This window comes from Arachis hypogaea, chromosome 20, assembly GCF_003086295.3.
Source record: "Arachis hypogaea cultivar Tifrunner chromosome 20, arahy.Tifrunner.gnm2.J5K5, whole genome shotgun sequence".
NCBI lineage: Eukaryota > Viridiplantae > Streptophyta > Magnoliopsida > Fabales > Fabaceae > Arachis > Arachis hypogaea.
In genome coordinates this window covers 135367312-135391692 of record NC_092055.1, presented here as the reverse complement: position 1 = coordinate 135391692, position 24381 = coordinate 135367312, and the positions used below count along the sequence as shown (strand labels likewise).

The window sequence follows — 24381 nt, the reverse complement described above, 5'->3', positions numbered from 1 at the left end:
TATTTCTGCTTCCAAAAAACAAAAATAATATTAATAATCATCTGTTGAACAGGCCATTCAATTTGTCAATTGGAAAAGCGTAACAATAATAATAATAAAAAGAAAACTTAAACGGAAGAGTAGGCCACATTACTTCAATTCAATTCAACAAAATTTATATTGTTTAATCATTATTCTCAACATGTATGCCACATTCAATGTTCTACACAGAGAGAAATTAACTTTATGAAGACAAACATTCATGTTTGGTTATTAGTGACTAAGCCAAACCTTTCTATGTGTGCTTTTTTTTTAAAATTTGTTTTTGGTATAGATTGTTTTTTTAAATCTGTTATCAGAGTTGAATACAAACGAACTTGGGCCAGAATGAAGCCCAAATTACAAGAGGTGCGGTCTTTTTTTTTTTTGGTTTTCCAAAGGACAAATGCCTGTGGGTCTAAACTCTATTTAAAAATTAGTTTAATTATTCTGCCAATTTCTATAATTTTATTAAATTTTTAATTAAATTTCTATACTTTTTTTTCTTTTTAATTGGATCCTATACTATATCAAATTTTGTAACTAAATCCCTACTGTAACAAAAACGAATTAACAGAATATTCTGTTAAACTATACAGAATATTCAGTCAAATATTAGTCATATTCGTTTTGTTTAATGAAATATTTCATTAATTCTAACGTTTTTGTCAAGACAGAAACTTAATTACAAAATCTGATACGGTATAGGGACTCAAGCGAAAAGAAAAAAAAATATAGAGACCTAATTAAAAATTTAGTAGAACTATAGATACCGACAGAGTAATTAAACTTTAAAAATTTGTTGCTGGCCAATAGGTCACAAAACAGACTTAATCGGACTAATGAACTTAACCACTATACCAAAACAAATTGGTTGGAAGAGGTGCAGTTTTTAAACACAAAACTGAAAAGTAGAATGCATGGAACCTGTTGGGTGTTTAGTATATTTGGGTTTATGCTGATATGAAATGAACAAATCCTACTATGATCATGCATGTAAATCTATTTATCTCTTCAAGATTTTCATGCAAGAAAAATCTCTGATTTTACAATATATCTTCCTATATATTCCAAAAATTCAAATATTAACATCTTCCTTAACAATCAACTTAGAAAAACTATATATATTTAAGGTTAACCAGTATTAGTATTAGCAATGGTATTTCACCGTTTCCGGCCTGAAACGGTTTTCTTCACAGCCCCAACCGAAACTAAGAACTGATCGAGGGACGATAAGGTCCTCATGTCGTCCGGAGGGAAATAGCTGGCAGCTTTTCCCATGACTGAAGAGAATAGAAGGGAAAGTGATGGCCAAGTGGGGTTGGTATCGACCAAGAACTCGTCCAAGAATGCGAACGCCGCCCGGAAATCGGACCGGCTTGCATTTATTGGAGCTGCAAAATGAGCAGGGATAATTCTCTTGAACCTCCAATCTCGCGAGATTCTATCAACCCACTCTCTAACCTGGATAACAGTGAACACAAGTTCTGAATCCAAAACTCGAAAATACCAACAAACACATCTCTCAGGCTTACTTGTCTTACAAGTCACAACAACAAACGTGTCGGAGTCTGAATGCAAGGGTGTAAAAAGGAGGTGGAGTGAACTTTGCCTATGGTTCCCTACATTGCAAATACTTATACTCACACAAAGATGTCTTTATGTGAAAACGATAGTTGAAAACCAATAGATAGTTTGTTATATTTGACTAAACTGCTCAATATAATACGTGTCAACATCTTAACTACCATCTTTACATAAAGACATCTTCATGTGAGTAGTCACCTTTTTCCCAGTAAAAGATACTTTTGAAACATCAAGACTATTCAATTTATGTGTCTATCATAATCATAACCACCTATAGAAAATAACACAAGGTTGAGCAGTTTATAAATTGGTAGCTATATATCAGGTAACAAGATTAAGAATTTAGGATATTCAAATAAAACAAATGATACTTCAGAAAGAGAATTACCTTTTCAGGAACTTTGCTGAAGACTAGTGTCTTCACAATTGGTGAAACAATCAGTTTCTGCGACATCTGTGCAAAGCTAGCATTAGGTTCTAAAAGATTCGATGGACCAAGAAACAAGATTTGTAGAACCATTCTTTCCCATCCTGCAGAGTAAAGCTATAGGATTTAAATTCAACCTCAAATGAAAGTAGTATGCATTCTGCAAGTGTGGGAGGGAAAAGATGCCGACCTTTTTGCCTGTTCGTCTTGTTGTCAACTACGGGTTCGTTCGGTACCTCTTTCCCTTTACTGAGAATTTTTACAGCCAAACCATTTTTAGCAGATGCTAACAGTGATTCTTTGTTTATACACTCCGGTGGCTGTCTCGGAACGAAAATAACAGCATCTGTCACCAATAGTGTTCTTGAAGGCTTGTGATAGAAAGCTACTTCGACGTAAGGACCAATTCCTGATAGATAAGAGAGGAAATGAAAAAACTTGTGGATTTATAAAGAGAATGTCTAGAAAACATGCGACAGCGGATGATCATTACCAACTTCTGGTGAGCTTAGAACTTTTTGCTCTATTTCACCAGCCCAAGGAGCGGATGAATCCTCGTCTTTCAATGTTTTAGCACGAAAAATGCCTAAGAATTCCAATGGCAAGTTCAACGGCCAACTCCATTGCCTCGGCGCCACCCATACCTGAGCACGGGGGAATTTCCGAGAAAACGGACCAACAAATATTTTGTGTTCATATGCAAAAGTAGGGAGGACAATATATTCAACTGGAGCTCCCAATTCCTTAATGAGCTGCGCGCGCACACACACATACGCACAAAAAGGTTCACATGTTAAGAAAGCATAATTCCAAAAAGGTTCAAAAAATTGGGCCACCCCATGAACCAAATGAAGTCAAGCTAGTTCCACACAAGCAATATGTTGGATCAAAGAAAGAGAATTGGAAATGAACATGAACCTGAATACATTCATCAGTTGGAGCTATTGGTGCATGGATCCATAAGCCACCAGATTTGAGTTTGATAACCGTCATTCTTATGTTTGTGGAAACACTGCTGAAGCCTAATGCCTGCTCTTGTTCAAATAGCCATATACAACCTTTCACAGCCTACAAGCATGATTTAAACAAAGGGAGAAATAATCATAAAGTGTTTCAAAAACACATCTTCTAGCGAGACTCCAATAAGATTCTTATGCACTCGGCAATATATACCGACATGATTGAGCATTAATTACATGAGACTCCAAATTGAAACAAAGTTCATGCACTCAAAATCCAATAAAATGTAGAAGCCATAGTGGTTTGCACATTCAGACCGTATCCAAATGCAACTTAAAAGAATTGCACAATAACTGCATAGAAATTAAACAGGATGATTTTTAGTTTATTCATGAAAAAGATCAAAAGCAAATGAAATTCAGAGAAAGCAAAGATGATAGACCTCAGTCCTAATAGTGCGCCTGTTGAGGAATGGACCAAGTGGGAAAGGGAAGCCAGTGAAGTTGAAGTAAAACCTGCCACTACTTCCATTACTGTTGCTTTTTGTTACAGTACTAGTAGGGGTGGCTGTGGAAGCCACAACCAAATTGGTTAACTCTCTTCTTTGTTGTTGTTGTTGGCTTGGTTTCACATGATGCAAGAATAGACCCTTCAAAGATCCTCTATAAAAACTTGAACTTGAGTCTCCAAGGTAAATGGGGTTCTGCAAAATGGTTGATTTGGGAGAAGAGACAGCAATGGTGGCTGCCACCATTTTTTTGGTTTCCAAGGTTTGATTGATGTGTTAACAGTGGGTGCTCTTGTTTTGTTTGGATGTGTTCCGAATTGGAGATGCTGTTGGCTTTGCTTTTGCCACGTGGATGTTTATGAGCCTCAGATTTAATTGTGGAAACGGTGAACTAAACTATGCAAGTCTTATGGGGGGAAAATGAACTAGAATTGTGTTTTTTTTTTTTGGTGACTAACTAGAATTGTGTTTGACCTTTGATAGAATTATTTGTTCTAGAACAATGTAGGTTTTTTCTTTCTTTTGCTTATTTATTTAGAATTTCTGTTTTATTTGCTCCAAATTAAAGGGCTCTACAATATTCACATTGGCAACTATAATTGAAATTTTTGTGAAAAAAAAAGTTTGTTATTAAAATAAAAATTTATCATGTAAAAAATTTAATATAATAATTTAACCATATTCATAATTTTAAAATTAGTAATTTTGTTTAACATTACAATATGCAATTAGTTGTCTGTATTTTTAAATTTATCAAAATGTTACAGCCATACATGAAATGTAAATCTCTCATAATTATGCAATAAATCTCTTAGAGAGTGTTCACTTATGAGACCAATAAATTGCTTTTTCTGTGAAAAGTGAAAACTACAAAAGATGCAAAAATAAACACCCTCTTTAGCTTTTCTTTCATTGTAAAGGGATTCTGACTTTAAGATCGACCATCCAGCACAGCCAAGAGCAGGAAGATCACTAATTTTAATATTAACAAAATAATGCTTCCAGATATAAGCAACACAACTGATATAACTACAACTTACAAACATAAAAGTTTTAACAGTATAGAAAGGACTATCCATTTGTCCGTACAAAGTATAAGTTGTATTGATAAATCACTATTAGCCACCAAAATGGGGCCTAAACATTTTTATCACACCTACAAATGAACCAAGCTCTACCAGAGCTAAAATCAATACTCAATTATACTGAGGCTCTATATGGAAAAGAGAAAAGATGCAACCTGTAAAAGGAATTCGCTAATTACAAAGTAAAAGATATCAGATAAATGGTGCCACTGGGAGAAGCAAACATTAGTCATAATGCTTGCGAAATTGGCACTTTCTGCTTCACGGTTTCAAGTGACAATTTCTCTGATAAGCCAATCCAAACTAGGATATGAGAAGTATAAGATGAGAAATGACGGGAGAGCAAAGAGAATCGTAACAAGTATATACAGAGCCAAGATGGCAGCACTAGCTGGTATCGCATATAAGATGATCAAAAGAAATATAATGACCAATGGGAACTTAGCTGTCAATTGGACAACAAAAACCAGCGACTTCCGAAGAGAAGCATGCAGCCTTTCCATCCTGAGATAATCGCCGGTATTGCCATGATAAGGGCCAGAACCAGATGTCTCTGGGTGGTGAACTTGGCTCCTCCGGGCATTTCCATGGCTTACATAGCTTCCCATGGTTAAATTGTCTTTAATTGGCCAATGTTGTTGATTATCACCACCACAATTTGAGTGTGATTTCCCTCTATCACCATTCATGCTCTCAACCATCCAAAGAAGAAAGTAGTTCTTGCGAGGGAATTTAATATTCCCTTGATAAACCAGACGGAAAGATAGAAGGTTGCACCACGGGCAGGAGATAAAGAGAGGAAGTTGAATTGGCAGCGTTGGGAACTTCACAACGGCCCATTGCAGTCCCAGGATACAATTTTTACAAAGGGTGTGGCCACACCACAATACATAGGGCACATTTTCAACAATGTTGAAAGATTCCCAGCATATTGGGCATTCCAGCCCTTCTTCTCTCCCAACAACCGAATTCTCATCATCAGAACATTCCGATGCAGAATGAGTTGGCTTTGTGGAATCATTTTTCTGCCGCACACTTCCAGCAATACAGTTTGAAGCAAAGTTCCACATTCTCAATCACAATAGGTAAAATGACCAAGCATAACGGATCATTTGGACTTCAATGGGATCATTAGTGGTCCACTCTAGGCATCCAATCTGAAAAAGCCAAACAGGACAGAGTCACATAAGTGTAGCCGGGTAAAACCTAGAAAAGTTATTTTCAGGGAGAAAAAAAAAAAACAAAAGAAAGAACATTAACCACAATAACATCTTCCCTCAAAACTAAATCATGTTGGAGGAATAGAAAACCAAACATACATTAGAAGTAAATATTATATACGCATCTTGCTAAGCAATGATCATATGCAATACACCAATAATATTAATCTAATTCATGCATCTGATACACATTCTATTAGCTATAAAAGATGCTCATAATACATGTCTTCCTCTCCGATTTTACTATAAATAACAAAACAAACATGTAACAAAAGTCCTTTCTAATTCATTTTCAAGCAAGGGGCCATGTTCTTCCATGGTGAAAGATCCTAGTACATGCATTTATTTAGTACACCACAATTGGTATCATCCATATGTGCCACTCTGTCAGTTGCCAAAACACCAACCCCCCCCCCCCCCCCGACTTTTCCTTTGGGAGTGATAGATCAACATACAGCTCATCGTAGGCTCCCTCATTCATTTGATTAATAACTTCTCTAAACATTATCGTTAAAAAAAGAGCTAAATACTATAATCTGCATTTATTTTTCCCTAAATACAAGATAGAATGGTTCAGTTATTTTTATGTTGGATCACAGAGATAACAATCAAACAAGATGATGGCCTACGAATTCAATACTTGTAGCATTGTGCTTAAATAACTCCACCATGATTGAAGGAGAGCTTTCAGCATAATCAGGATTTAATTAAGACTGCTTAAAATCGTTCCTTAATCCTACCTACATAACAACCAAGGGAACAGAGGAACTCAATCAAATTGTCTCAAAAAAGCATCAAGGAACAGAGGAACTCAATCAAATTGTCTCAGAAAAGCATCAAGTAAGGTAGAAAATTTCCAGACAGCAAGAATGCCTAATTACGCACAGATTATTCACTATTCAAAACTGGAGTATGATTATGGAGCTTGTTCAAATAAAGAACATCAAGTTGATGGAAGAGAACTAAAAATAGCTCAACTGCTCAATCCAATTAACAACTAGAAATGTGAATAAATATGTTTGACAAGCATTCACATCTGAATGGACTCAACTGTCGAACATAACTAGTAGCCATAGTAGCGTCAGAAATCAATCACCACTTAACTGGCGATCCACACCCAAGGATGGAGGGTATTGGTGGAAAGGGAAGGGAAGAGAGAAATAACGTTTCATATATCAGCTAGTTCAATTAGTTTTTTTATATAAGTTTGAATACATCATCGAAAGTATAGGAACATCTGAATGCAAAGCCTGATAGATATTGAAGGCCAATGCCAGAATCTCAGCTCTCAATTGTTATTGGCAACGTACAGCACTGAAAGCACCATGGAAATAGGTGAATCAGAGACTCTAATTTGTTGCCTTTCCATCTCAATTATTAACAAGTAGAAACATACATCCGTTCCTTTTTATTTGATCAAAGGATGTACCAGATTTTTGCGGTGTTGCGGAGGGAGTATTTGAGTAGCTGGCACACTCCTAAGTCCTAAGCATCAGAAGACACATACCACCACCTAGAAATGAAGATACTAGATGCAAAGCATGAAGAGACCAAACCAAACCAAACTAATCCAATCAAAGCAATCGATTCCTCAATTAGCTAACAGTTAAGTCCAACCTACTAACCAATAACTTCATAGCAGAAAACGTAATTTTGCCCCCTCTTCAAACTATTTCTTATGAACTCCCTTATACAAATTAGATTCGTGTAGTGCAACTATCAACGATGTGATGGAAAAACATATAAGCTACAAGTACACAAAAAAAAGGAACTTATTTAAACGTGGAAACTGAATTAGTCCATTAACTGATCAATTAACAAAATGAATTGCAAATTGTAAAAGAACAAACAAACAAAAAAGAAAGGCGTAATCAAAATAAGATACGGTAAATAAATTAAAAAAAAAAAAAACAGAAATCAAATTGGATTTGAAGAAAAAGAAGATACCGTATCAGGCGCAAAAGTAGAGAAAGAGGAAATCAGAGCAGAGAGCAGAAGAGAAAGGAGTGGCAGTAAGCGGAAGGAGGTGAGAAACGTGATTTGATTCAATTCGATTTCAACCTACTCGCAATTACACCGCGTCGTGTTCGTAGGCCCCCGTTTGCTTCTAATTCATCTCAAATTCTCAACCCTTTGATTTTATTTTTATTTTATTTTATTTATTTTTTGTCAATGGCCGGTTGGACCATTAATTTGTGACTGTGTCACTAGTCTATTTGAATTTTGATGTCATCTGAATCTGATTAAGCTTAGATGGCAAGAAAGTGTAATATAATAAAAAAAGTGTTAGGATTTAGCAAGTTTTGTGATTTGTAGTAATTAATTAATTATTAATAGTATTTATAATGGTACGAGATTTCATTTAATAATGTAGAGATTATTTATTTTTTTTGCTGATTAAATGTTGATCAAATTTTAATAAAAGTATCCTAAACTTTTTTATATAGTAATATAAAAAGAATTAAATTGTTCAAACTCATTATTTTGAAAATTATCAGCATAACTCTAATTAAATAAGTATGTAAAGGATATATTACTTAAAACAATATTATTTGAGAAAAAAATTTACGTAAATTTCTTTATTTCAATTGTTATATTTTTGTCTCATTTTGTTTTCATATAAATCGTTATAAATTGACACGATTTACAATTTTTATATAAATTATTGCACCACAACCTCTTGTCATTGACATTTAGTAAAGAAATACATTAAACGTATTATTTTTGTACTAATTTTATTTTGGGAACAACAATATCAAAATAACGCCAAAAAAATTAAATAGAAGAAATTAATGAATAATTGAATTTAATTCATTCCGATAGTTTTTCGATAACCAACAGTTCAAATTTATTTATCTATCTCCTTAATATACTAAAATTAGATTTTCTTCCAACTAATGTAAGTGATGTGTCAATTCCTCATGAACTCATTTTCTCTCCAAAATGAATGTATTTTGTTCGATAAGCCGTGTTACCAGACGGTTCGGGTTGTAGGTTGGATGTGAAGATGGGTCTCTGCCTCGATCTGAACTCTGGGAATGGTTTGCGTTGGCTGCCGATCTGCCGAGCTCTTGATGAATTGAGGGGGTGTCACCTGCAATGACACTTCGACGCCCAAGTCAGTAGAGTGTATAGGTGATGCGAGAATTTGGAGTAGGGTGACGTACCTTGGGGAGGGGTAGGACCCTCCCCTTATATACCTTGTCAGTGGGTGGGCCCCGCGAGGGGAGGCCTCCTTCCAGGAAGTTTCGCTTCCCCCAGCTGTCAGTCAGGACGCGTGTTCGGGTCCTGGGTTCGGGCGGAATGCAAGCGCCGACCCAGCCGTGTAGGCCGGTCAGTTGCGGGTCGGGCGGTAACCCTGCTCAGCTGGGTTGGGCCGTAACAGTGCCCCCAACGCGCCAGATGCAGACGTAAGCGCCGTGCATGGCACGTTCCCTCTCTCCTTTTGTCCAGTCGTCGTCTTGCCAGTCCCTCGTGATGGGGAGACGCCTCCTACACGTGTACAGACCTGTTCGTTGTGGGGTGCGTCCTTTGTCGCCTCGTTTACCGCGCCGAGCATTTATTGCTCTTAATGGCAGTTCAAAATCCTGCGAGAAAAGACCATTATACCCCTGCCTTTCGTACTTCTCATGGTTGGTTTCCTTTACAGTTTCCATTTGGTTTTGTTTCAGTTTCACTACATTTTCATTGCTCTTTCCTCTATATTGTAAGAACCCCCATCGTAAACTCCTGCTTCGTCCAGATTCTTATCAGTTCTTCAATCCCTTTTCATCATCATCCCTATTCTGGTAAGCTTCCTGTCCTTTTTCTTAGTATTGGTGTTTATTTTTCGCTTTGCATGCGCGTTTGGTATGAACTGATTGATGTGGATTGCGTATCTTCTTGTGTTTTAGCATTAGGTAGGTACTGTAGGGGGTTACCATTTTAGGATTTTGTTTTTTCGGCCTTCTCATTTTGAGGATTATGACTGATGGATAGTCAATCTATAGTTTTCTGGTGGTGTCGTAGCTTTCTGGTAGTACTTCCAGCCTCTCGGCCTTATAGACTGATTTTGAGTGGTGCCCCACTGTAGGTATGGATCAGCGTCGTGTCGTGAGGGTCGTGAGGCCGGCTCCATACGACCGGTACGCCTGGGTGACGTCAGACATAAAGGAGACCCCAAACCAAATGTCCCTGGAGGAACTTGACGAGTTACGACGGGCCGACTACTTTTGCGGGGGAACCGACGAGGAAGCTAACTACGCAGCCTTCGTCCCTGCCGTTAACGAGCGCATATATGAATTAAATCTGCACTCTCTCCAGGTCCCCGATTGGATCTAGTTGTATAAGGCCATGTTCACTCGCTTGGGAGTTCGCCTTCCCTTCTCCCTTTTTCAGATGGCGCTACTCAACCGTTGTGACGTAGCGCGTCCCAATTGCATCCGAACAGCTGGGCTTTCATCCGCTGCTTCGAGATGGTGTGCGAGTACCTGGAGCTGCCGGTATCCGTAGAAGTGTTTTTTTTCCTTTTTACTCTTACAAACCTCTCCAAACAGGGGAAGGCTATGAAAGGCTATATGTCTTTTTCGGCGGCCCAAAGCTGACGAATTTTTGGTGTGTTTGAAGATTCTTACCACGGTTTTAAGGATAAGTACTTCAAGGTCTGCCCAGCTGAAGGTCGGCACCCCTTTTGGTTGACTCTAGAGGGGGAACGTCGCATACCGATGTACTGGAGTTTTGAGGCAGGGGCCAACGCTTTTACCAAGGTAACATACAAAGGGTTGCCGATGTCTTGTTGGCCATTTTCGGAAAAAACCTTGTCAACCCTCATCTTCTAATGGGTGACCAGGACATGGCCAGGAATTATATTCGTGAGTAATTGTCTTGCTTGTCTAGCGACTTGTTTTTCCTTGCATGTTGTTTTGGTTTATCTGCCTGATTTGACTCATAGTTTCTTTCTGTGTTTTGCTGCAGTGTCAATGTCTACCGAGGTGACTGGGCTGGAGAGTTTGTACAACACCTTCTTGGCCGGTAGTGACGATGATTCTGCTACTCCTGATCAGGAGACCCCTACTGACGACGTCGTTGAGCCGGAGGTCTAATCCCAGTCGACACAGGCGGAGGGGCCGGAGGCCAATGCCTCCTTGGGTCCTCGGCTGGAGGCGGGGGATGGCTCAGGCTCACGACCTGACAGGGCTAAGGAGGAAGGTGACAATCCAAAGAAAAGGAAAACTTACGCCAGCCCCGAATTTGAAATAATTGAGGAGTCAAGGTACAAGAGACCGTCTTCCAGCCCGGAGGGGGTTCTTACCGTCATGGAGAAGAACTTTGATGCCGGGAACTTTATCGATTTCCAGCTGCTTCCCGGCACGGAGGACTTCTTCTTTGGTGGGGACCTTGCTTCGCAGGCGAGGTGGATGTATCGCTGCTTGCTTCGAGGTGCTGCGATTGCGAGGAAGGTGGAATCTGCCTTAGCGGGGGCGCGAACTCTGAAAACGAAGCTTGAGTCTTCAGTCAAGGCCAACTCCAAGTATAGGGATGAAGTGAAACTACTTCGGAAGCAATTGGCTACCGCCGAGGAGAAGGCTAAGGCCGCTAAGGAGGAAGCCGAGACTGCTGAGGAAAAGGTGAAGACTGTTGACGCTTCCGTGGTGCGTCTCACCGAGCGAGAGCTTACTTTAGAAAGTCAGCTGAATGTTGCTCAGGGTCGGGTGGTCACCTTAGAGAAGGAGCGCGATGAGGCTCTCTCTTCAGCCAAGACTGCTCAGAATGAAGCTGCTGAGTTCAAGAAGAAGTATAAGGACACCGTTAAGCAGGGGAAGAATGCTATCTTGATGACCGAGGAAGCTCTAAAGGCACAGGTAAAGCTCCTGGCTCCCGAGTTTGACACCTCCGCCGTTGGCGTTTTCAAGACCATCCGGGATGGCAAAATTGTTGATATACCGAAGAAGTGATTTATGTACTTTTGTAACTCATGTACTTTTGTGACTTGTAGTCTTTCCTTACAATCTTGTCAAACTGTTTGAATTTGTTCGTCGTTGGTTTGACGAGTGCTTATTTCCCGTTTTGTCGGCGTTTACTTTTCCTTATTTTCTTTACCGTTTGTTGGCATTAGCTTATTTGTTCATGAACGTTTCGTCGTTTAGTTGGTAATTCGTGGAGCCGGGTTATGGCCTTTACCGTTTTAGCAGCCGTATGTTGTGGCGTTTGTCGCTTTTGTGGTTCTCGGGGTGATCAGCCCCGAGACCGTTTATTCGTTATGGTGCCTTACTTAATAACAAGCAGTGTTAAAAGCAAATAATAATAATAAAGGGATGGCGAGTAGCAATGGTAACTGATTTAAATGTAACATGATAGCAAATATGACAAGTAAAAATTGACAAGTAATTCGTCATAAAGCATTCTTACTAAATTGGCAAGTCTATTCTATGAGTAGAATCTTCTCAAGTTACTCGCGTTCCACGTTCTCGGGATTTCCCTGCCGTCTAACCGTTCTAACTTGTAGGCGCCCTTACCAATCACCTCTTTCACCCTGTAAGGGCCTTTCCAGTTAGCCGTCAACTTTCCTTCCTCGGGTGTCGGGACCCTAACATCATTGCGCCTTAAGACTAGGGCATCCCGCTCAAAGTCTCTTTTGAGCACCTTGGCATTGTAGCGCAGGGTCATTCTTTGCTTTAGCGCCATTTCTGATAGATGGGCCATCTCCCTTGCTTCATCCACCAAGTCCTTTTCCACGGCCTCTTCGACTCCCCCTAAAAGCAACCGTGGGCTCGGCTCCCCGACTTCCACAGGTATTATTGCCTCTACCCCTTACGTGAGTCGGAAAGACGTTTTCCCGGTGGCCGATTGTTGGGTTGTGCGGTAAGACCAGAGGACCGAGGCCAGCTCATCCGCCCACGCTCCCTTCTTCTGGTCGAGTCGCCTCTTGAGGCCCTGTAGGATGATCTTGTTTGCAGCCTCCACTTGTCCATTGGTCTGGGGGTGCTCTACTGACGAAAACTTTTGCTTTATCCCCAAACCGGCAAGGAACTCTCCAAATTTTTTATCAGCAAACTGCGTCCCGTTGTCTGAGATGACGGCTTCTGGGATGCCGAATCTTGCTATTATCTGTCTCCATACGAACTTTCGACAATTCGCTGAGGATATGCTGGCCAACGACTCTGCCTCTATCTACTTTGTATAGTAGTCAATCGCCATTATCAGGTACTTGACTTGTCCTGGCCCGACCGGGAAGGGTCCTAATAGGTCAATTCCCCATTGTGAGAAAGGCCGGGAAGTCGTGAGAAAGCTAAGTTCGGTTGCTGGCGCTTTGTGGAAGTTGGAGTTTTCCTGGCATCTCTTGCACCTTCTCACGAACTCCTTAGAGTCCGCCATCAGGGAGGGTCAGTAGTATCCGGCTCTGATGAGCTTCCTAGCTAGGGCCTTCCCTCCAATGTGGTGACTGCAGCATCCTTCATGGACTTCCCGGAGGACGTACTCCGTTTGGTCGGGGCGCAGGCATTTCAGCAGTGGTTGGCTAAGTCCTTTTTTAAACAACTAGCCCTGTATGATTGCATACTTGTACGCCTCTCATCTTATTGTTTTGGCCGCCTGCTCGTCGCTGGGGAGCCTGGCCTTTTCCAGGAATTCGATGATCGGGTCCATCCAACAAGGTTCTAACTGGGTTAGCTGTAGCACCACTGCTTGTTCTTTCATCAAACCTTGAATGAGGGATCGGTTGCCAATCTCTGGCTTTGTGCTTGCTAGCTTGGACAGGAGGTCTGTCCGTGTGTTCCTTCCTCTTAGAACGTGTTGGATCGTGACCTCCTCAAACTGCTTGCTCAATTCTTTGACTTTCTCCAGGTACTTCTGTAACAGTGAGTCTCTGGCTTGGTAGGTCCCATTGATCTGAGAAGCAACGACCTGCGAGTCATTACACACTTCCAGTCTTGTGGCTCTGACTTCCCTTGCTAGGGCTAGGCCGCCCACCAGATCCTCATATTCCGCTTGGTTGTTTGACACCAGGAAGTCGAATTTGACTGACTGCTCGTATATAACTCCAGCTGGGTTCTCCAGGATGATTCCTGCTCCTCCGAACGTTTGGTTGGATGCTCCGTTAACGTGGAGCTTCCACCGTGTGCTCGGCGCCCCGTTTGGGTCCCCTGTTACTTCTACCAGGAAATGAGCCATGGCTTGAGCCTTGATCGCGTGCCTGGGTTCATACTGTAAGTCATACTGGGAGAGTTCGACAGTCCAAGTCATCATTCTACCCGCCAAGTCGGGTTTCTGGAGTACTTGCCGGATTGCCTGATCCGTCCTGATGATTACTTGGTGTCCTTGAAAGTACTGCCGTAGCCTGCCCGACGATGTCAGGAGCGCATACGCCACTTTCTCCAGCTTGCTATACCTTAGCTCTGCTCCTTGTAGTGCTTTACTCACAAAATATATTGGTTTTTGAGTCTTTCCCTCTTCTCGCACCAAGACCACCGCCAAGGCCTCGTCGGTTACTGCCAAGTACAAGTATAGCATTTCTCCCTTCTTAGGTCTTGCGAGGATGGGTGGTGCCGAGACTATTTGTTTGAATTTCTTGAAAGCTTCTTCACATGCCCGGGTCCACTCGAATGCGATTCCCTTCTTCATTAGGTTAAAGAAAGGTAGAGCTTTTGCCGCCGACGCGCCGAGGAAACGGGATAGTGCTGTGAGTCTGTCCGCCAACCTTTCGACATCTTTCACGCTTCCCGGGCTCTTCATCTGAAGGATTGCATCGCATTTTTCTGAGTTGGCCTCCACCCCTCGTTGGGTTATCATAAACCCCAAGAACTTACCGACTTCGACGGCGAAGGCACACTTCAGCGGATTGAGCCTCATTCCGTGCTGTCGAAGAGACGCGAAGACGCTTTCCAGGTCACTTAAAAGGGCTCGGGCCTGGCGGTCTTGACCAAGATGTCGTCTACGTATACCTCTACCGTCTTGCCGATGAGGTCCCTGAAGACCTTGTTCATCAGCCTTTGGTATGTGGCCCCCCGCATTTTTCAGCCCGAACGGCATGACTTTGTAGCAATATGTCCCTCCCGTCATTATGAATGCCGTTTTCTCTTCATCTGGCGGGTGCATCGGTATCTGATTATACCCAGAATAGGCATCCATGAAGCTCAGATATCGGTAAACCGCCGCCGCGTCGACAAGAGCATCGATGTTCGGTAGGGGGAAGGAATCTTTGGGACATGCTTTGTTAAGGTCGGAGTAATCCACGCACATTCTCCATTTCCCGCTAGGCTTTTTAACCAGGACCACGTTTGCAAGCCAAGTCGAGTAATCGAGTTCCTGAATGAAGCCCGCTTCCAGTAGGCTGACCGTCTGTTTGACCACCTCTTCTGCCCTTTCTTGGGACATTTTTCTCCTCCTTTGGGCCACTGGCTTTGCCTCTGGTCTCACGGCCAGCTGGTGTGACATGAACTGGGGGTCTATACCCGGTATGTCGGCCGGCGTCCAGGCAAACAAGTCGCTGTTGGCTCTGATCATCTCTATGAGGGGTTCTTTCAGGTCATGGGGCAGATTCCTGTTTACAAAGGTAAACTTCTCATTTGAATCGCCGACCCTGAACTTTTCAAGATCTCTCTCTGGTTCCGGCCTGGGTTTGTCATCAACCCTGGCGTCTAGGTCAGCAAGAAAGACACCAGATGCTTCTTTAGACTTCTTTCTCAGGGAGAGGCTGGCGTTGTCGCCTACGACTGCCGTCTCTAGGTCTCCCCTGATGGTCCCAACTGATCCATCATCAGCTACAAACTTTATTAGCAATAGCTTGGTGGAGATCACCGTCCCAAATTCTTTGATGGTCTTCCTCCCCATGATGAGGTTGTAGGCCGTCGAGTCTCTTAAGACCTAGAACTACGCCATTAGCGACCTCTTCCCCCTGCCTCCGCCTATGGAGACCGGGAGGAAAATTACGCCGTTTGGCTTGATGAAGTTATCACCTAGGCCTACCACGCCGTGTTGGTGACCTCTGAGGTCGGCGTCTCATAAGCCCAAGGCGTCAAATACATTGCGAACATGATATTGAAATCAGCTCCTGTGTCCACCAAGATCCGCTTTACTAGGCCGGGGCCCACCCTAGCCGTGATCACCATCGGCGGACTCTCCGCAACCTCATCGAACCATTGATCCTCGGGGCCGAAAGATATCAAGGGCAACCTGCGAGAGGTCAGTGCGGGGCTAGAGGACATAGCTAGAACCTTGGCGTCCTTCTTACTAGCCGACTTCGACCTGAGAGGGACATCCCTTCCAATCACCACATTCACCACGGTGAGGGAACGCTCCGCGTCCTCCTCGGGTTCCCGTCTCTACTTTATGGCGCAGCTTTTGTCCTCGGTTGACCGGTCCCTCCTCCTAGGTTCCTTATTAGGTGGGCGAACTCGGCTAGCTTTCCTTTTCGGATGGCCTGCTCCAAGGCGTCCTTCAGGTCAAAGCAGTCTTGGATCTTGTGGCCATATCCCTTGTGATAATCACAATAGAGGTTCTTGTTTCCTCCCGTCCTGTCCCTGAGTTGTCGGGGCTTTGACAAGATGCCCTTGTCGGTGATTTGCTGATAAACCTCGACGATTGGAGCCGCTAGGGGGGTGTAGTTGGTGAACTTCCCAACACGGGAAAAGGGTTTGAAAGTCTTGGCTGTTCCTCCGTCTCTGGAGTGTTCCTTGGACCTCTCACTGCCACCGGATGGGCGGACACTAGGGTATGCTGGCTGCCGTTTATTGGCTGCCACGACCTGACTTACCTCTTCATCATTAATGTATTCCCTGGCTACGTTCTGAATTTCCTGCATTGTCCATATGGGCTTGGTGGTGAGGTGTTTTCGGAAATCTTCATTTAGCAAACCTTGGTCAAGCATAAGCTGGCCACCGAATCAGTTAAGCCATCTATCTCAAGGCACTCATCGTTGAATCTGTCCAGCTATTTTCTGGTCAGCTCACCGTTTCGCTGCGTCACCCCTAGCAGGTTAATCGGTTGTTTTGCTTTGGCGATGCGCGTGGTGAACTGGGCCAAGAAAGAACGACTGATGTCAGCAAATGTGGTTATGGAGCCCTGGGGGAGGGCATTAAACCAACGAATCGCCGGCCCAGCTAAGGTTACCGAGAAAGCCCGGCATCTCACTTCGTCGCCTACCCCTTCCAGGTTCATCCTGGCCTCGAAGGCCGTTAGATGTTCCTGGGGATCTTGGGTACCGTCGTACCTCATATTTGTCGGCTTGTCAAAGTGCTTTGGTAGTCGTACTCCAAGGATCGAGTGGTGGAAAGGGGTTGCCCCCATGACCACCGGTTGCCTTTCCCTGCCATGTTCTCTGTTAGGCCGGCCTCTCTTTGTCCTTTTTCGGTGGTGCACTTGCGGTGGTTGGCTTCTTCTTCTTCGTCCTCTGTCGCTTTCCCAGTCTTCTTCTTTGGTGTCTCTCATTGGTGATCTGTTGTAGACCAGCAAGTCTCGTCTTCTCCTTGGCATTTCTTTGCTCTCCTGGCTTTTTGATTCTGTCCGGGGGCTTGAGGTGCGCCTGGGCGACTCCTCCGGAGACTCCGTTCTCCCCTTTGAGTGGATCGAAAAGGCTCCTGGCTAGGAGTAGGCTGACGACTTTCACGGTTGGTTATATTTTGCTCTAAGTTCTGTACCCTGTGGCACAATTCTTGTATTATCCTGGCGCTGTCACTGCCTGTCCCTCCAAAGGGTTGTCCCTTTGTGTGTCGCGGGGGAGATCTGCTGCCTTCACGAACGGGGGCTCCGGCGGCTACCCCACTGCCTCAGGGATCTATCCCCTCCCTGTGGGTCCCGGCCCAGCCGTTGGCCATGCCAGAAACTAAAACAAAATCCATGTTGGCTGGAGTTCCCACAGACGGCGCCAATGTTCGGTAAGCCGTGTTACCAGACGGTTCGGGTTGTAGGTTGGATGTGAAGATGGGTCTCTACCTCGGTCTGGACTCTGGGAATGGTTTGCGTTGGCTGCCGATCTGCCGAGCTCTTGATGAATTGAGGGGGGTGTCACCTGCAATGACACTCCGACGCCCAAGTCAGTAGAGTGTATAGGTGATGCGAGAATTTGGAGTAGGGTGACATACCTTGGGGAGGGGTAGGACCCTCCTCTTATATACCTTGTCAGTGGGTGGGCCCCGCGAGGGGATGCCTCCTTCCAGGAAGTTTCGCTTCCCCCAGCTGTCAAGCAGCTGTCAGTCAGGACGCGTGTTCGGGTTCTGAGTTTGGGCGGATTGCAAGCGCCGACCCGGTTATGTAGGCCGGTCAGTTGCGGGTCGGGCGGTAACCATGCTCAGTTAGGCTGGGCCGTAACATATTTAATGAGTAATGCATAATTATACTAATTTAAGAAAATATCTTTATTATAATTATAAACCCTGTTAAATTAGTAAATAATTAGCCAATAAATTAAATTTTGATAAAAGAAATTATAAATGTGACTATTGTATTAAATTAGGATAGAGCTCATCAAAACGAGAATTTTGACACTAATTTCAAAGAATTCGGCCCAAGATTGGGCTAAACGAGCTGAATCGATTGAACCGATCCCAAACTGGACCTGTGGGCCCAATCGGCCCATCACTTAAATGAGCCGAAGCTCATCTTCTCCCCAATTCAGCAAGGAGCACACTGAAACACATACCGGGGAAGAAGAAGAAACTTATCCAATCCCTAACCCTTGTTCCAACTTCCAACCACCATATCTCCTCCATCTGAGTTTCGATTGTCGCACCGTTTACGGTCACCCGACCACCGCGTCGAGCTCTACGATTCTACTGGAACAATTTCATAGGTAAGCCACAAACTCATCTCAGTTTCTCTACTCCTTAAATTTCAAAATTTGGTGAGAATTCACATTGAGATTTTGTTGATTTTGGTATTTTAGGTTTGTTTTAGCTCACGAAACTTATTGTGTTTGGTTTATTCGGTCCTAGGATGTAGTAAGTATCACTAACCCTATCCAATCTCTTGATTTAGTGTATTGAGACTTAAATTTTGGGTATATATGTGTTATGTATATGTTAGGTATGTATATATGAATGATGTGGAGTCCTTGGAACCATTGGAAGCTTGACTTGAGAACTTGGTGGGGGTTAGAATTGATTTTTGGTGATTAAAGCCTTGCCCTCTTTGCCTTGTGGATTGCCTTGGTTAATATGTTGAAATCGGCTAAGGTATGGTTTAGATTTCTTGCATTTAATATATAATGTTCTGTGAAAACTTAGGCTAGATAACCATAGAGTAGATTGAAATGTTTGAATGACATGAAATGATTAGTATTATTGATGATATTGTTATTATTGATTGAGTATGATTTGCTAAATGATTGTTGGTTATGATGATATTATATTGTTAGGTGATGGGTTAATAGAGGTAATGTGAATAGGTAAAAAAATGGTGGTGCTATATTGATGATTCTTGTTGATATTGTTGAGAGATTATGCATATGGTTGTTAACTTGAGAAATGGTTGCATTTGGTAACTTGTGGTGGTTATGGTGTTATGATTAGTAGGTTGGGAGCTGAATGTTATATATGTAATGCTGGGATTGAGATTGGCTTAATGAAATTGAGGTTTAAAAGTTTTTATGAAATATTGATTTTGGCCCAACTTCGGCGAGCCATAACCCGGCTTCTAGACCCCCAAATGGTTTTACACTTGTCTTAAATGAAAATTGGGTTTATGAAGTTTATGCCATTCGAAGAACGGATGAAAAATAATTTAAAACAAATAAGTTATGCGCGTCAGAAGTTTGGGTCAGAAATATGGAATTCTGCAGCTTTTTAACTTCATTAAATTTTTTTGGAGAAACGTACGCCCACGCGTACGCGTGGCTTAGAATTTTCACATACGCATGCACTTCATTCGCGGACTATCATCACTGCCCCTTTTATACGCGTATGCGAGTAGACCTATGCGTACGCGAAATGGGCCAGGATGCACGTCCAAGCGTTAGCGAGGCCCAAGCGTACGTGTGACATGAGGTACATATGTACGCGTACGCATGATGAGAGGATGCGTACGCGAGCTGGTCTTTTCGTACGCCCACGCGTACGCGTGGCCTCTATTTTAGCAAATATGGGTTTTTGAGTTTTAAACCTAATTTTCAAACTTCTAAACCTCTATTTTCGTTCTTTCAATCTTAAATCATAAGTAATGAGTCTAGTAATTAAACGGAGTTAGAAAATATAGATAACTTGGGGATGAAGTAAAGGTTAAAAGTGATAAATCATATGAGGAGAATGTGTATGTATGAGAGCTATAAGATGCCATGGCTATGACGAATGATTATGAAACAAATATGGATGGTTATGAACAGCATATGGCTTATGAATTTTTATGTTATCTGAGATACGAGTTTCCCTGGATATACATAACCGTGACTTGCCACCACGTGTTCCAGGTTGAAACTCGATACTCTGTTGACCCTACGTCGTAAGAATGACTAGACACGTATAAATTCCCGGGAATGGTAACCCTCATTGAGTAAAAATGAATGTATGATTTATGAATGAAAGAGAAAAAGCTATCATAGACTCATGGGGATGCGCAACAGGGGACAGTCCAAGGGTTTAGCAAACCGGACTTGTCGGGTTGGCTTGATAACCGACAGATGAGACTCATCAGCCATAGGACAAGTATGCATCATGTGCATATTGTTTGATTTGCTTGTTTATGAACTATGTGGGATTGCCTATGTGACTATAGCCTGCTATTTGTCATAATTGTTATCTGTACTACTTGTGAACTACTTGCGTTTGCCTTATTTTGCTTGTTTGTCTGTGCAAATCATGGGAGACGGAGTTACGGAGGAAAGGTGGGGAAAGTTCAGCATATAGGTTAAGTTTAGTTAGGTTGAGAATGTTTAGACGACCACCTATTTATGGCTTCTGTTTTTAGTTCCTTAAGCTTTACATCTGAGTGTCGGCGTTCTATGATTGCCTCTAGCATTCCCAAGACCTTATATCTTATATGCGTGGCACCTTTACCATACTGAGATACTCTGGTTCCCATCCCATACTATGTTGTTATTTTTCAAATGCAGGTTGAGAGGCACCTCGCTAGGCGTCTGGACTTCTGAAGCAAAGTGGTTACTGGGTTTCCTTTTGATGTATATTTATGTATATATGTACTTAGTTTCCTCTCTGGACAACCTGTTCTTTTGATCCTCTTAGAGGCTTATGGAGAAATAGGGTTTTGTTTATGTAAATTTGGATTTTGGACATATATATATATATATATATATATATATATATATATATATATATATATATATATATATATGTAAATATTCTCCGACCAGCTTTGGCTTCACAAGCTGCATCAGGAGCTAGTTATTCTATATCCTTGACTCTCTAATCTTACTTTCTGTTTACTTATACCTATGATCTTTAGGTTTCTTAATACGCAAGTAATCCCGTTTCTTGAGCGTTGCTTTTTTATTTTTGCGATTTTGTTTCACCTATTTTTTTAAGGCTCATCGTATATTATATTCTTTCTGCTATTATATGTATATATTATATTTAGAGGTCGTAATACCACACCACCTCTGTTTTACGGCTTAAGCGTAAAGCTCTGTGTGGTAGAGTGTTAAAAAATATTTAATTTAGTCTCTGAAATTACATTCTAACCTTAATTTAGTTTTTAAAATTTTAATTGTTTTAATTTAGTTCTTAAACTTTTTAATTAATTTTGTGATGAAAATCATTGCAGGAACTAACGTGATTAAAATTTAAAAAATTTAAGAACTAAATTGAAATAATTAAAATTTTAAAGAATACATTAAAACTCGAATGTAATTAAGAACTACATTGGAAGCGAATGTCTCGCTCTAGACATGCGAGGGACATTGATAAGAACACGAGGTACTTCACAGCTTAGCTTCTATGAGGAGGAAGAACAATAGGATTGATGCGTTACTTGTTAATGGAAGATTAATAAAGAATCAAACTAGAATTAAGATTGAGATTAGGGACTTTTATAAGAAATTTTATCATCAGGAAGAGTCTCCTTTGGTGGGGTTCAGGGATGGTCTGGTGGAAATGATTGGTGAAGAGGATGCTTTGGCTTTGGAGGTGCAATCGACTCCTGAGGAGGTTAGAGAAGCAGTATGGGACTGTGAATCTTCTAAGGCACAAGGAAATGATGGGTACAACATGAACTTCATAAAGAGGTGCTGGAACGAAATTGGCTCTGATTTTACGACAACGGTGTTGGATTTTTTCATAACGTCTAAGTTACCGGCAGATGCTAATCTTACCTGGGTGGCGCTGGCCCCTAAGTTTACTGGGGCTAAGGAAATCAAAGACCTGAGGCCGATTAGTATGGTAGGCTGTGTGTATAAAGTCATATAAAAAATTCTGGTTAGGAGGATGCGAGCAATAATGCCACGGCTAGTAGGGGAGACTCAGAGTGCTTTTGTTAAGGGGCGGAAGATTCATGACGGGGCTCCTATTGCATGCGAAACTGTTCAATGGATTAAGTTGAGGAAGAATGAAGCTGTTATAATAAAGCTAGACTTCCAAAAAGCATATGATAGAGTCAAGTGGAGCTTTGTAGACATGGTGTTGCAAAAAATGGGCTTTGGACGGAGATGGAGGAGTTGGGTTATGGAGTGTGTAAGCACGTGTTCTATGTCAGTACTGATAAACGGGTCGCCTTTTAAGCCGTTTAAGATGGAAAGGGGCCTGAGACAAGGCGATCCACTATCTCCATTTCTGTTCGTACTTGTCGCTGATGTTCTACATAGGATGTTCAGTGAGGCGGTAAGAAATGGGCGCATATCACTGCTACTGGTTGGTAGAGACCATATTGAGCTGTCGCATCTTCAGTTTGCGGATGATACCGTTCTGTTTTGCCCCCAGAGGAAGAGACCATCAGGAGTTATAAGAGGATCCTTCGCTGCTTTGAAGTGATGTCGGGACTAAGCATCAACTTTGATAAATCTAGCCTGATTCCAATCAACTGCGAGGATCAATGGGTGCAACAAATGTGTAACGTACTGGGCTGTAAGGTAGCATCTTTTCCAGTGAAGTACTTGGAAATTTCGCTAGGAGCTAATCCGAGGTTGGTAAAGACTTGGAAGCCCATCATAGATAAATTGGAGGATAAACTAAGCATGTGGAAAGCCAAGGTTCTCAATAAAGCCAGTAAGTTGGTGTTGATTAAATCTGTATTGAACAGTCTTCCTGTCTATTACTTGAGTTTCTATAAAATGTCAAAGGCGGTTGCAGAGAAGTTGATTTCTTTATAGAAAAGGTTTCTCTGGAGCAAGGAGGATGGAAGGAATGGCATGGCCATGGTCAGGTGGGAGGTGGTGCAGGCTCCCAAAAAGTTTGGCGGGTTAGGCGTCGGGGATGCCATGGTGCGGAACACAGCCCTCCTATTTAAGTGGTGGTGGCGTTTTTCAAAGGAGGATTGCCCCTTATAGAAGAAGGTGGTTTGCTCTTGTAATAACCTAAACCCAAATGTGATGCTGTCATCCCAGGCATTACCTTCCCGAGGGGGGCCGTGGAAGGATATCTGCCATTTACAGTTTAAGGATCAACAAGTTAAACAGAAAATGATTACTGAGTTGTTTATTGAGATCGGTGATGGTAGAAGAACGCGATTTTGGAAGGATGTATGGCTGCGTAGCGGCTCTCTGAAAGATCAATATCCTAGGCTCTTCTCGGTTTCAACCCAAATAGGATCCGTGATAGGGGATTGTGGGTTTTGGGATGGGCTAGAGTGGAGATGGAACTTCCAATGGAGGCGAGAGCTATTCCAATGGGAGTTGGATCTACTGAACCAGATGCATGATACTTTGAGAGTGATAAATCTTGCTTATGACAGAGAGAATAGAGTTGTATAAAAATTTGATAAACAAGGTTTATTTTCTACTAACTCCTTTGTGCAGGTGCTGCAGGCAGAAATAATTCCGGAGGACATAGCGAGTTACAGCTTTACTAGGACAGTTTGGAAAGGCCTAGTTCCACCAAGAATTGAACTGTTCGTCTGGTTTGCTCTAACTGGAAAGGTCAATACAAAAGAGAGGCTAAGTCGGCTAGGGGTGGTGAACCAGGAAGATGTTGTATGTGTGTTATGTAGTAAAGGAGTTGAAGATGGTCACCGCTTGTTTATTGGTTGTGAATTTTCTTGGCAGGTTTGGTGTGCATGGTTGTCTTTTGTTGGTAGGCAATGGTCGTGTTTGGGGACGCTAAAGGAATATTTTCAAACTTGGACTGAGTTACCAACTCGAAAGGAGGAGCGAAAGAGATAGATAGTGTGTTTCTGTGCAATTATCTGAAATATTTGGTTGAAAAGGAATGAAAGAATTTTCTAGAATAAAGAAAAAGGAGTTGAGGATATTATCCATTGGTCCTTTATGAACTACAGGGAGTGGCTAGGTGTAGATCCCTTTTATTGTTAATGGCAATACCGAAAATGACAACAAGATATCTTCTAGTGTAATTGCTTTGGTTGCTTTCTTTTTAATCGTTGATATTTTATGTTTGTTGTTATGCTTCATTTATTATGTTAACTTCTTCCTTTCAAAAAAAAAAAAATCGAATGTAATTTTAGAGACCACACTAAATTATTTTATCGATAATGTTTTATTAACAT

General features: G+C 42.0%; 3 protein-coding genes across 4 annotated transcripts; all 3 read right to left on the bottom strand.

The window, feature by feature from the left end:
- Positions 1-1003: 1003 nt before the first annotated feature.
- On the bottom strand, positions 1004-3972 carry LOC112782455 (uncharacterized). Of its 2 annotated transcripts, none has more exons than XM_025824838.3 (6): positions 3435-3972; positions 2951-3100; positions 2526-2784; positions 2223-2441; positions 1994-2136; positions 1004-1876 (listed from the first exon to the last, which is right to left on the bottom strand). In XM_025824838.3, the coding sequence occupies exons 1-6, from the start codon at positions 3744-3746 to the stop codon at positions 1850-1852; spliced, it is 1110 nt and encodes a 369-aa protein (XP_025680623.1). In that variant the 5' UTR covers positions 3747-3972; the 3' UTR covers positions 1004-1849. The 2 variants fall into 2 exon arrangements, with proteins under 2 accessions (XP_025680623.1, XP_025680622.1); XM_025824837.3 differs by having other exon boundaries at positions 1004-1482.
- A 606-nt stretch (positions 3973-4578) lies between these two features.
- Positions 4579-5655, bottom strand: LOC112782456 (uncharacterized). Its single transcript, XM_025824839.3, has one exon. It carries the CDS (start codon positions 5653-5655, stop codon positions 4855-4857), a length of 801 nt encoding a protein of 266 aa, XP_025680624.1. The 3' UTR covers positions 4579-4854.
- A 10453-nt stretch (positions 5656-16108) lies between these two features.
- On the bottom strand, positions 16109-17208 carry LOC112786439 (uncharacterized). Its single transcript, XM_025829814.1, has 2 exons — positions 16731-17208; positions 16109-16635 (listed from the first exon to the last, which is right to left on the bottom strand). The coding sequence occupies exons 1-2, from the start codon at positions 17206-17208 to the stop codon at positions 16109-16111; spliced, it is 1005 nt and encodes a 334-aa protein (XP_025685599.1).
- Positions 17209-24381: the final 7173 nt, after the last annotated feature.

What these genes read in the sequence shown, in the direction of transcription:
- LOC112782455 (XM_025824837.3), bottom strand. Translation starts at nt 3,746, where the DNA reads ATGGTGGCAGCCACCATTGCTGTCTCTTCTCCCAAATCAACCATTTTG. An exon ending in GGCGCACTATTAGGACTGAG is followed by an intron (nt 3,101 to 3,434) that starts GTCTATCATCTT and finishes TCATGCTTGTAG; the next exon opens with GCTGTGAAAGGTTGTATATG. An exon ending in CAAGACGAACAGGCAAAAAG is followed by an intron (nt 2,137 to 2,222) that starts GTCGGCATCTTT and finishes TTTACTCTGCAG; the next exon opens with GATGGGAAAGAATGGTTCTA.
- LOC112782456 (XM_025824839.3), bottom strand. Translation starts at nt 5,655, where the DNA reads ATGTGGAACTTTGCTTCAAACTGTATTGCTGGAAGTGTGCGGCAGAAA.
- LOC112786439 (XM_025829814.1), bottom strand. Translation starts at nt 17,208, where the DNA reads ATGAGAGACACCAAAGAAGAAGACTGGGAAAGCGACAGAGGACGAAGA. An exon ending in AGGGGTGACGCAGCGAAACG is followed by an intron (nt 16,636 to 16,730) that starts GTGAGCTGACCA and finishes TGCTTGACCAAG; the next exon opens with GTTTGCTAAATGAAGATTTC.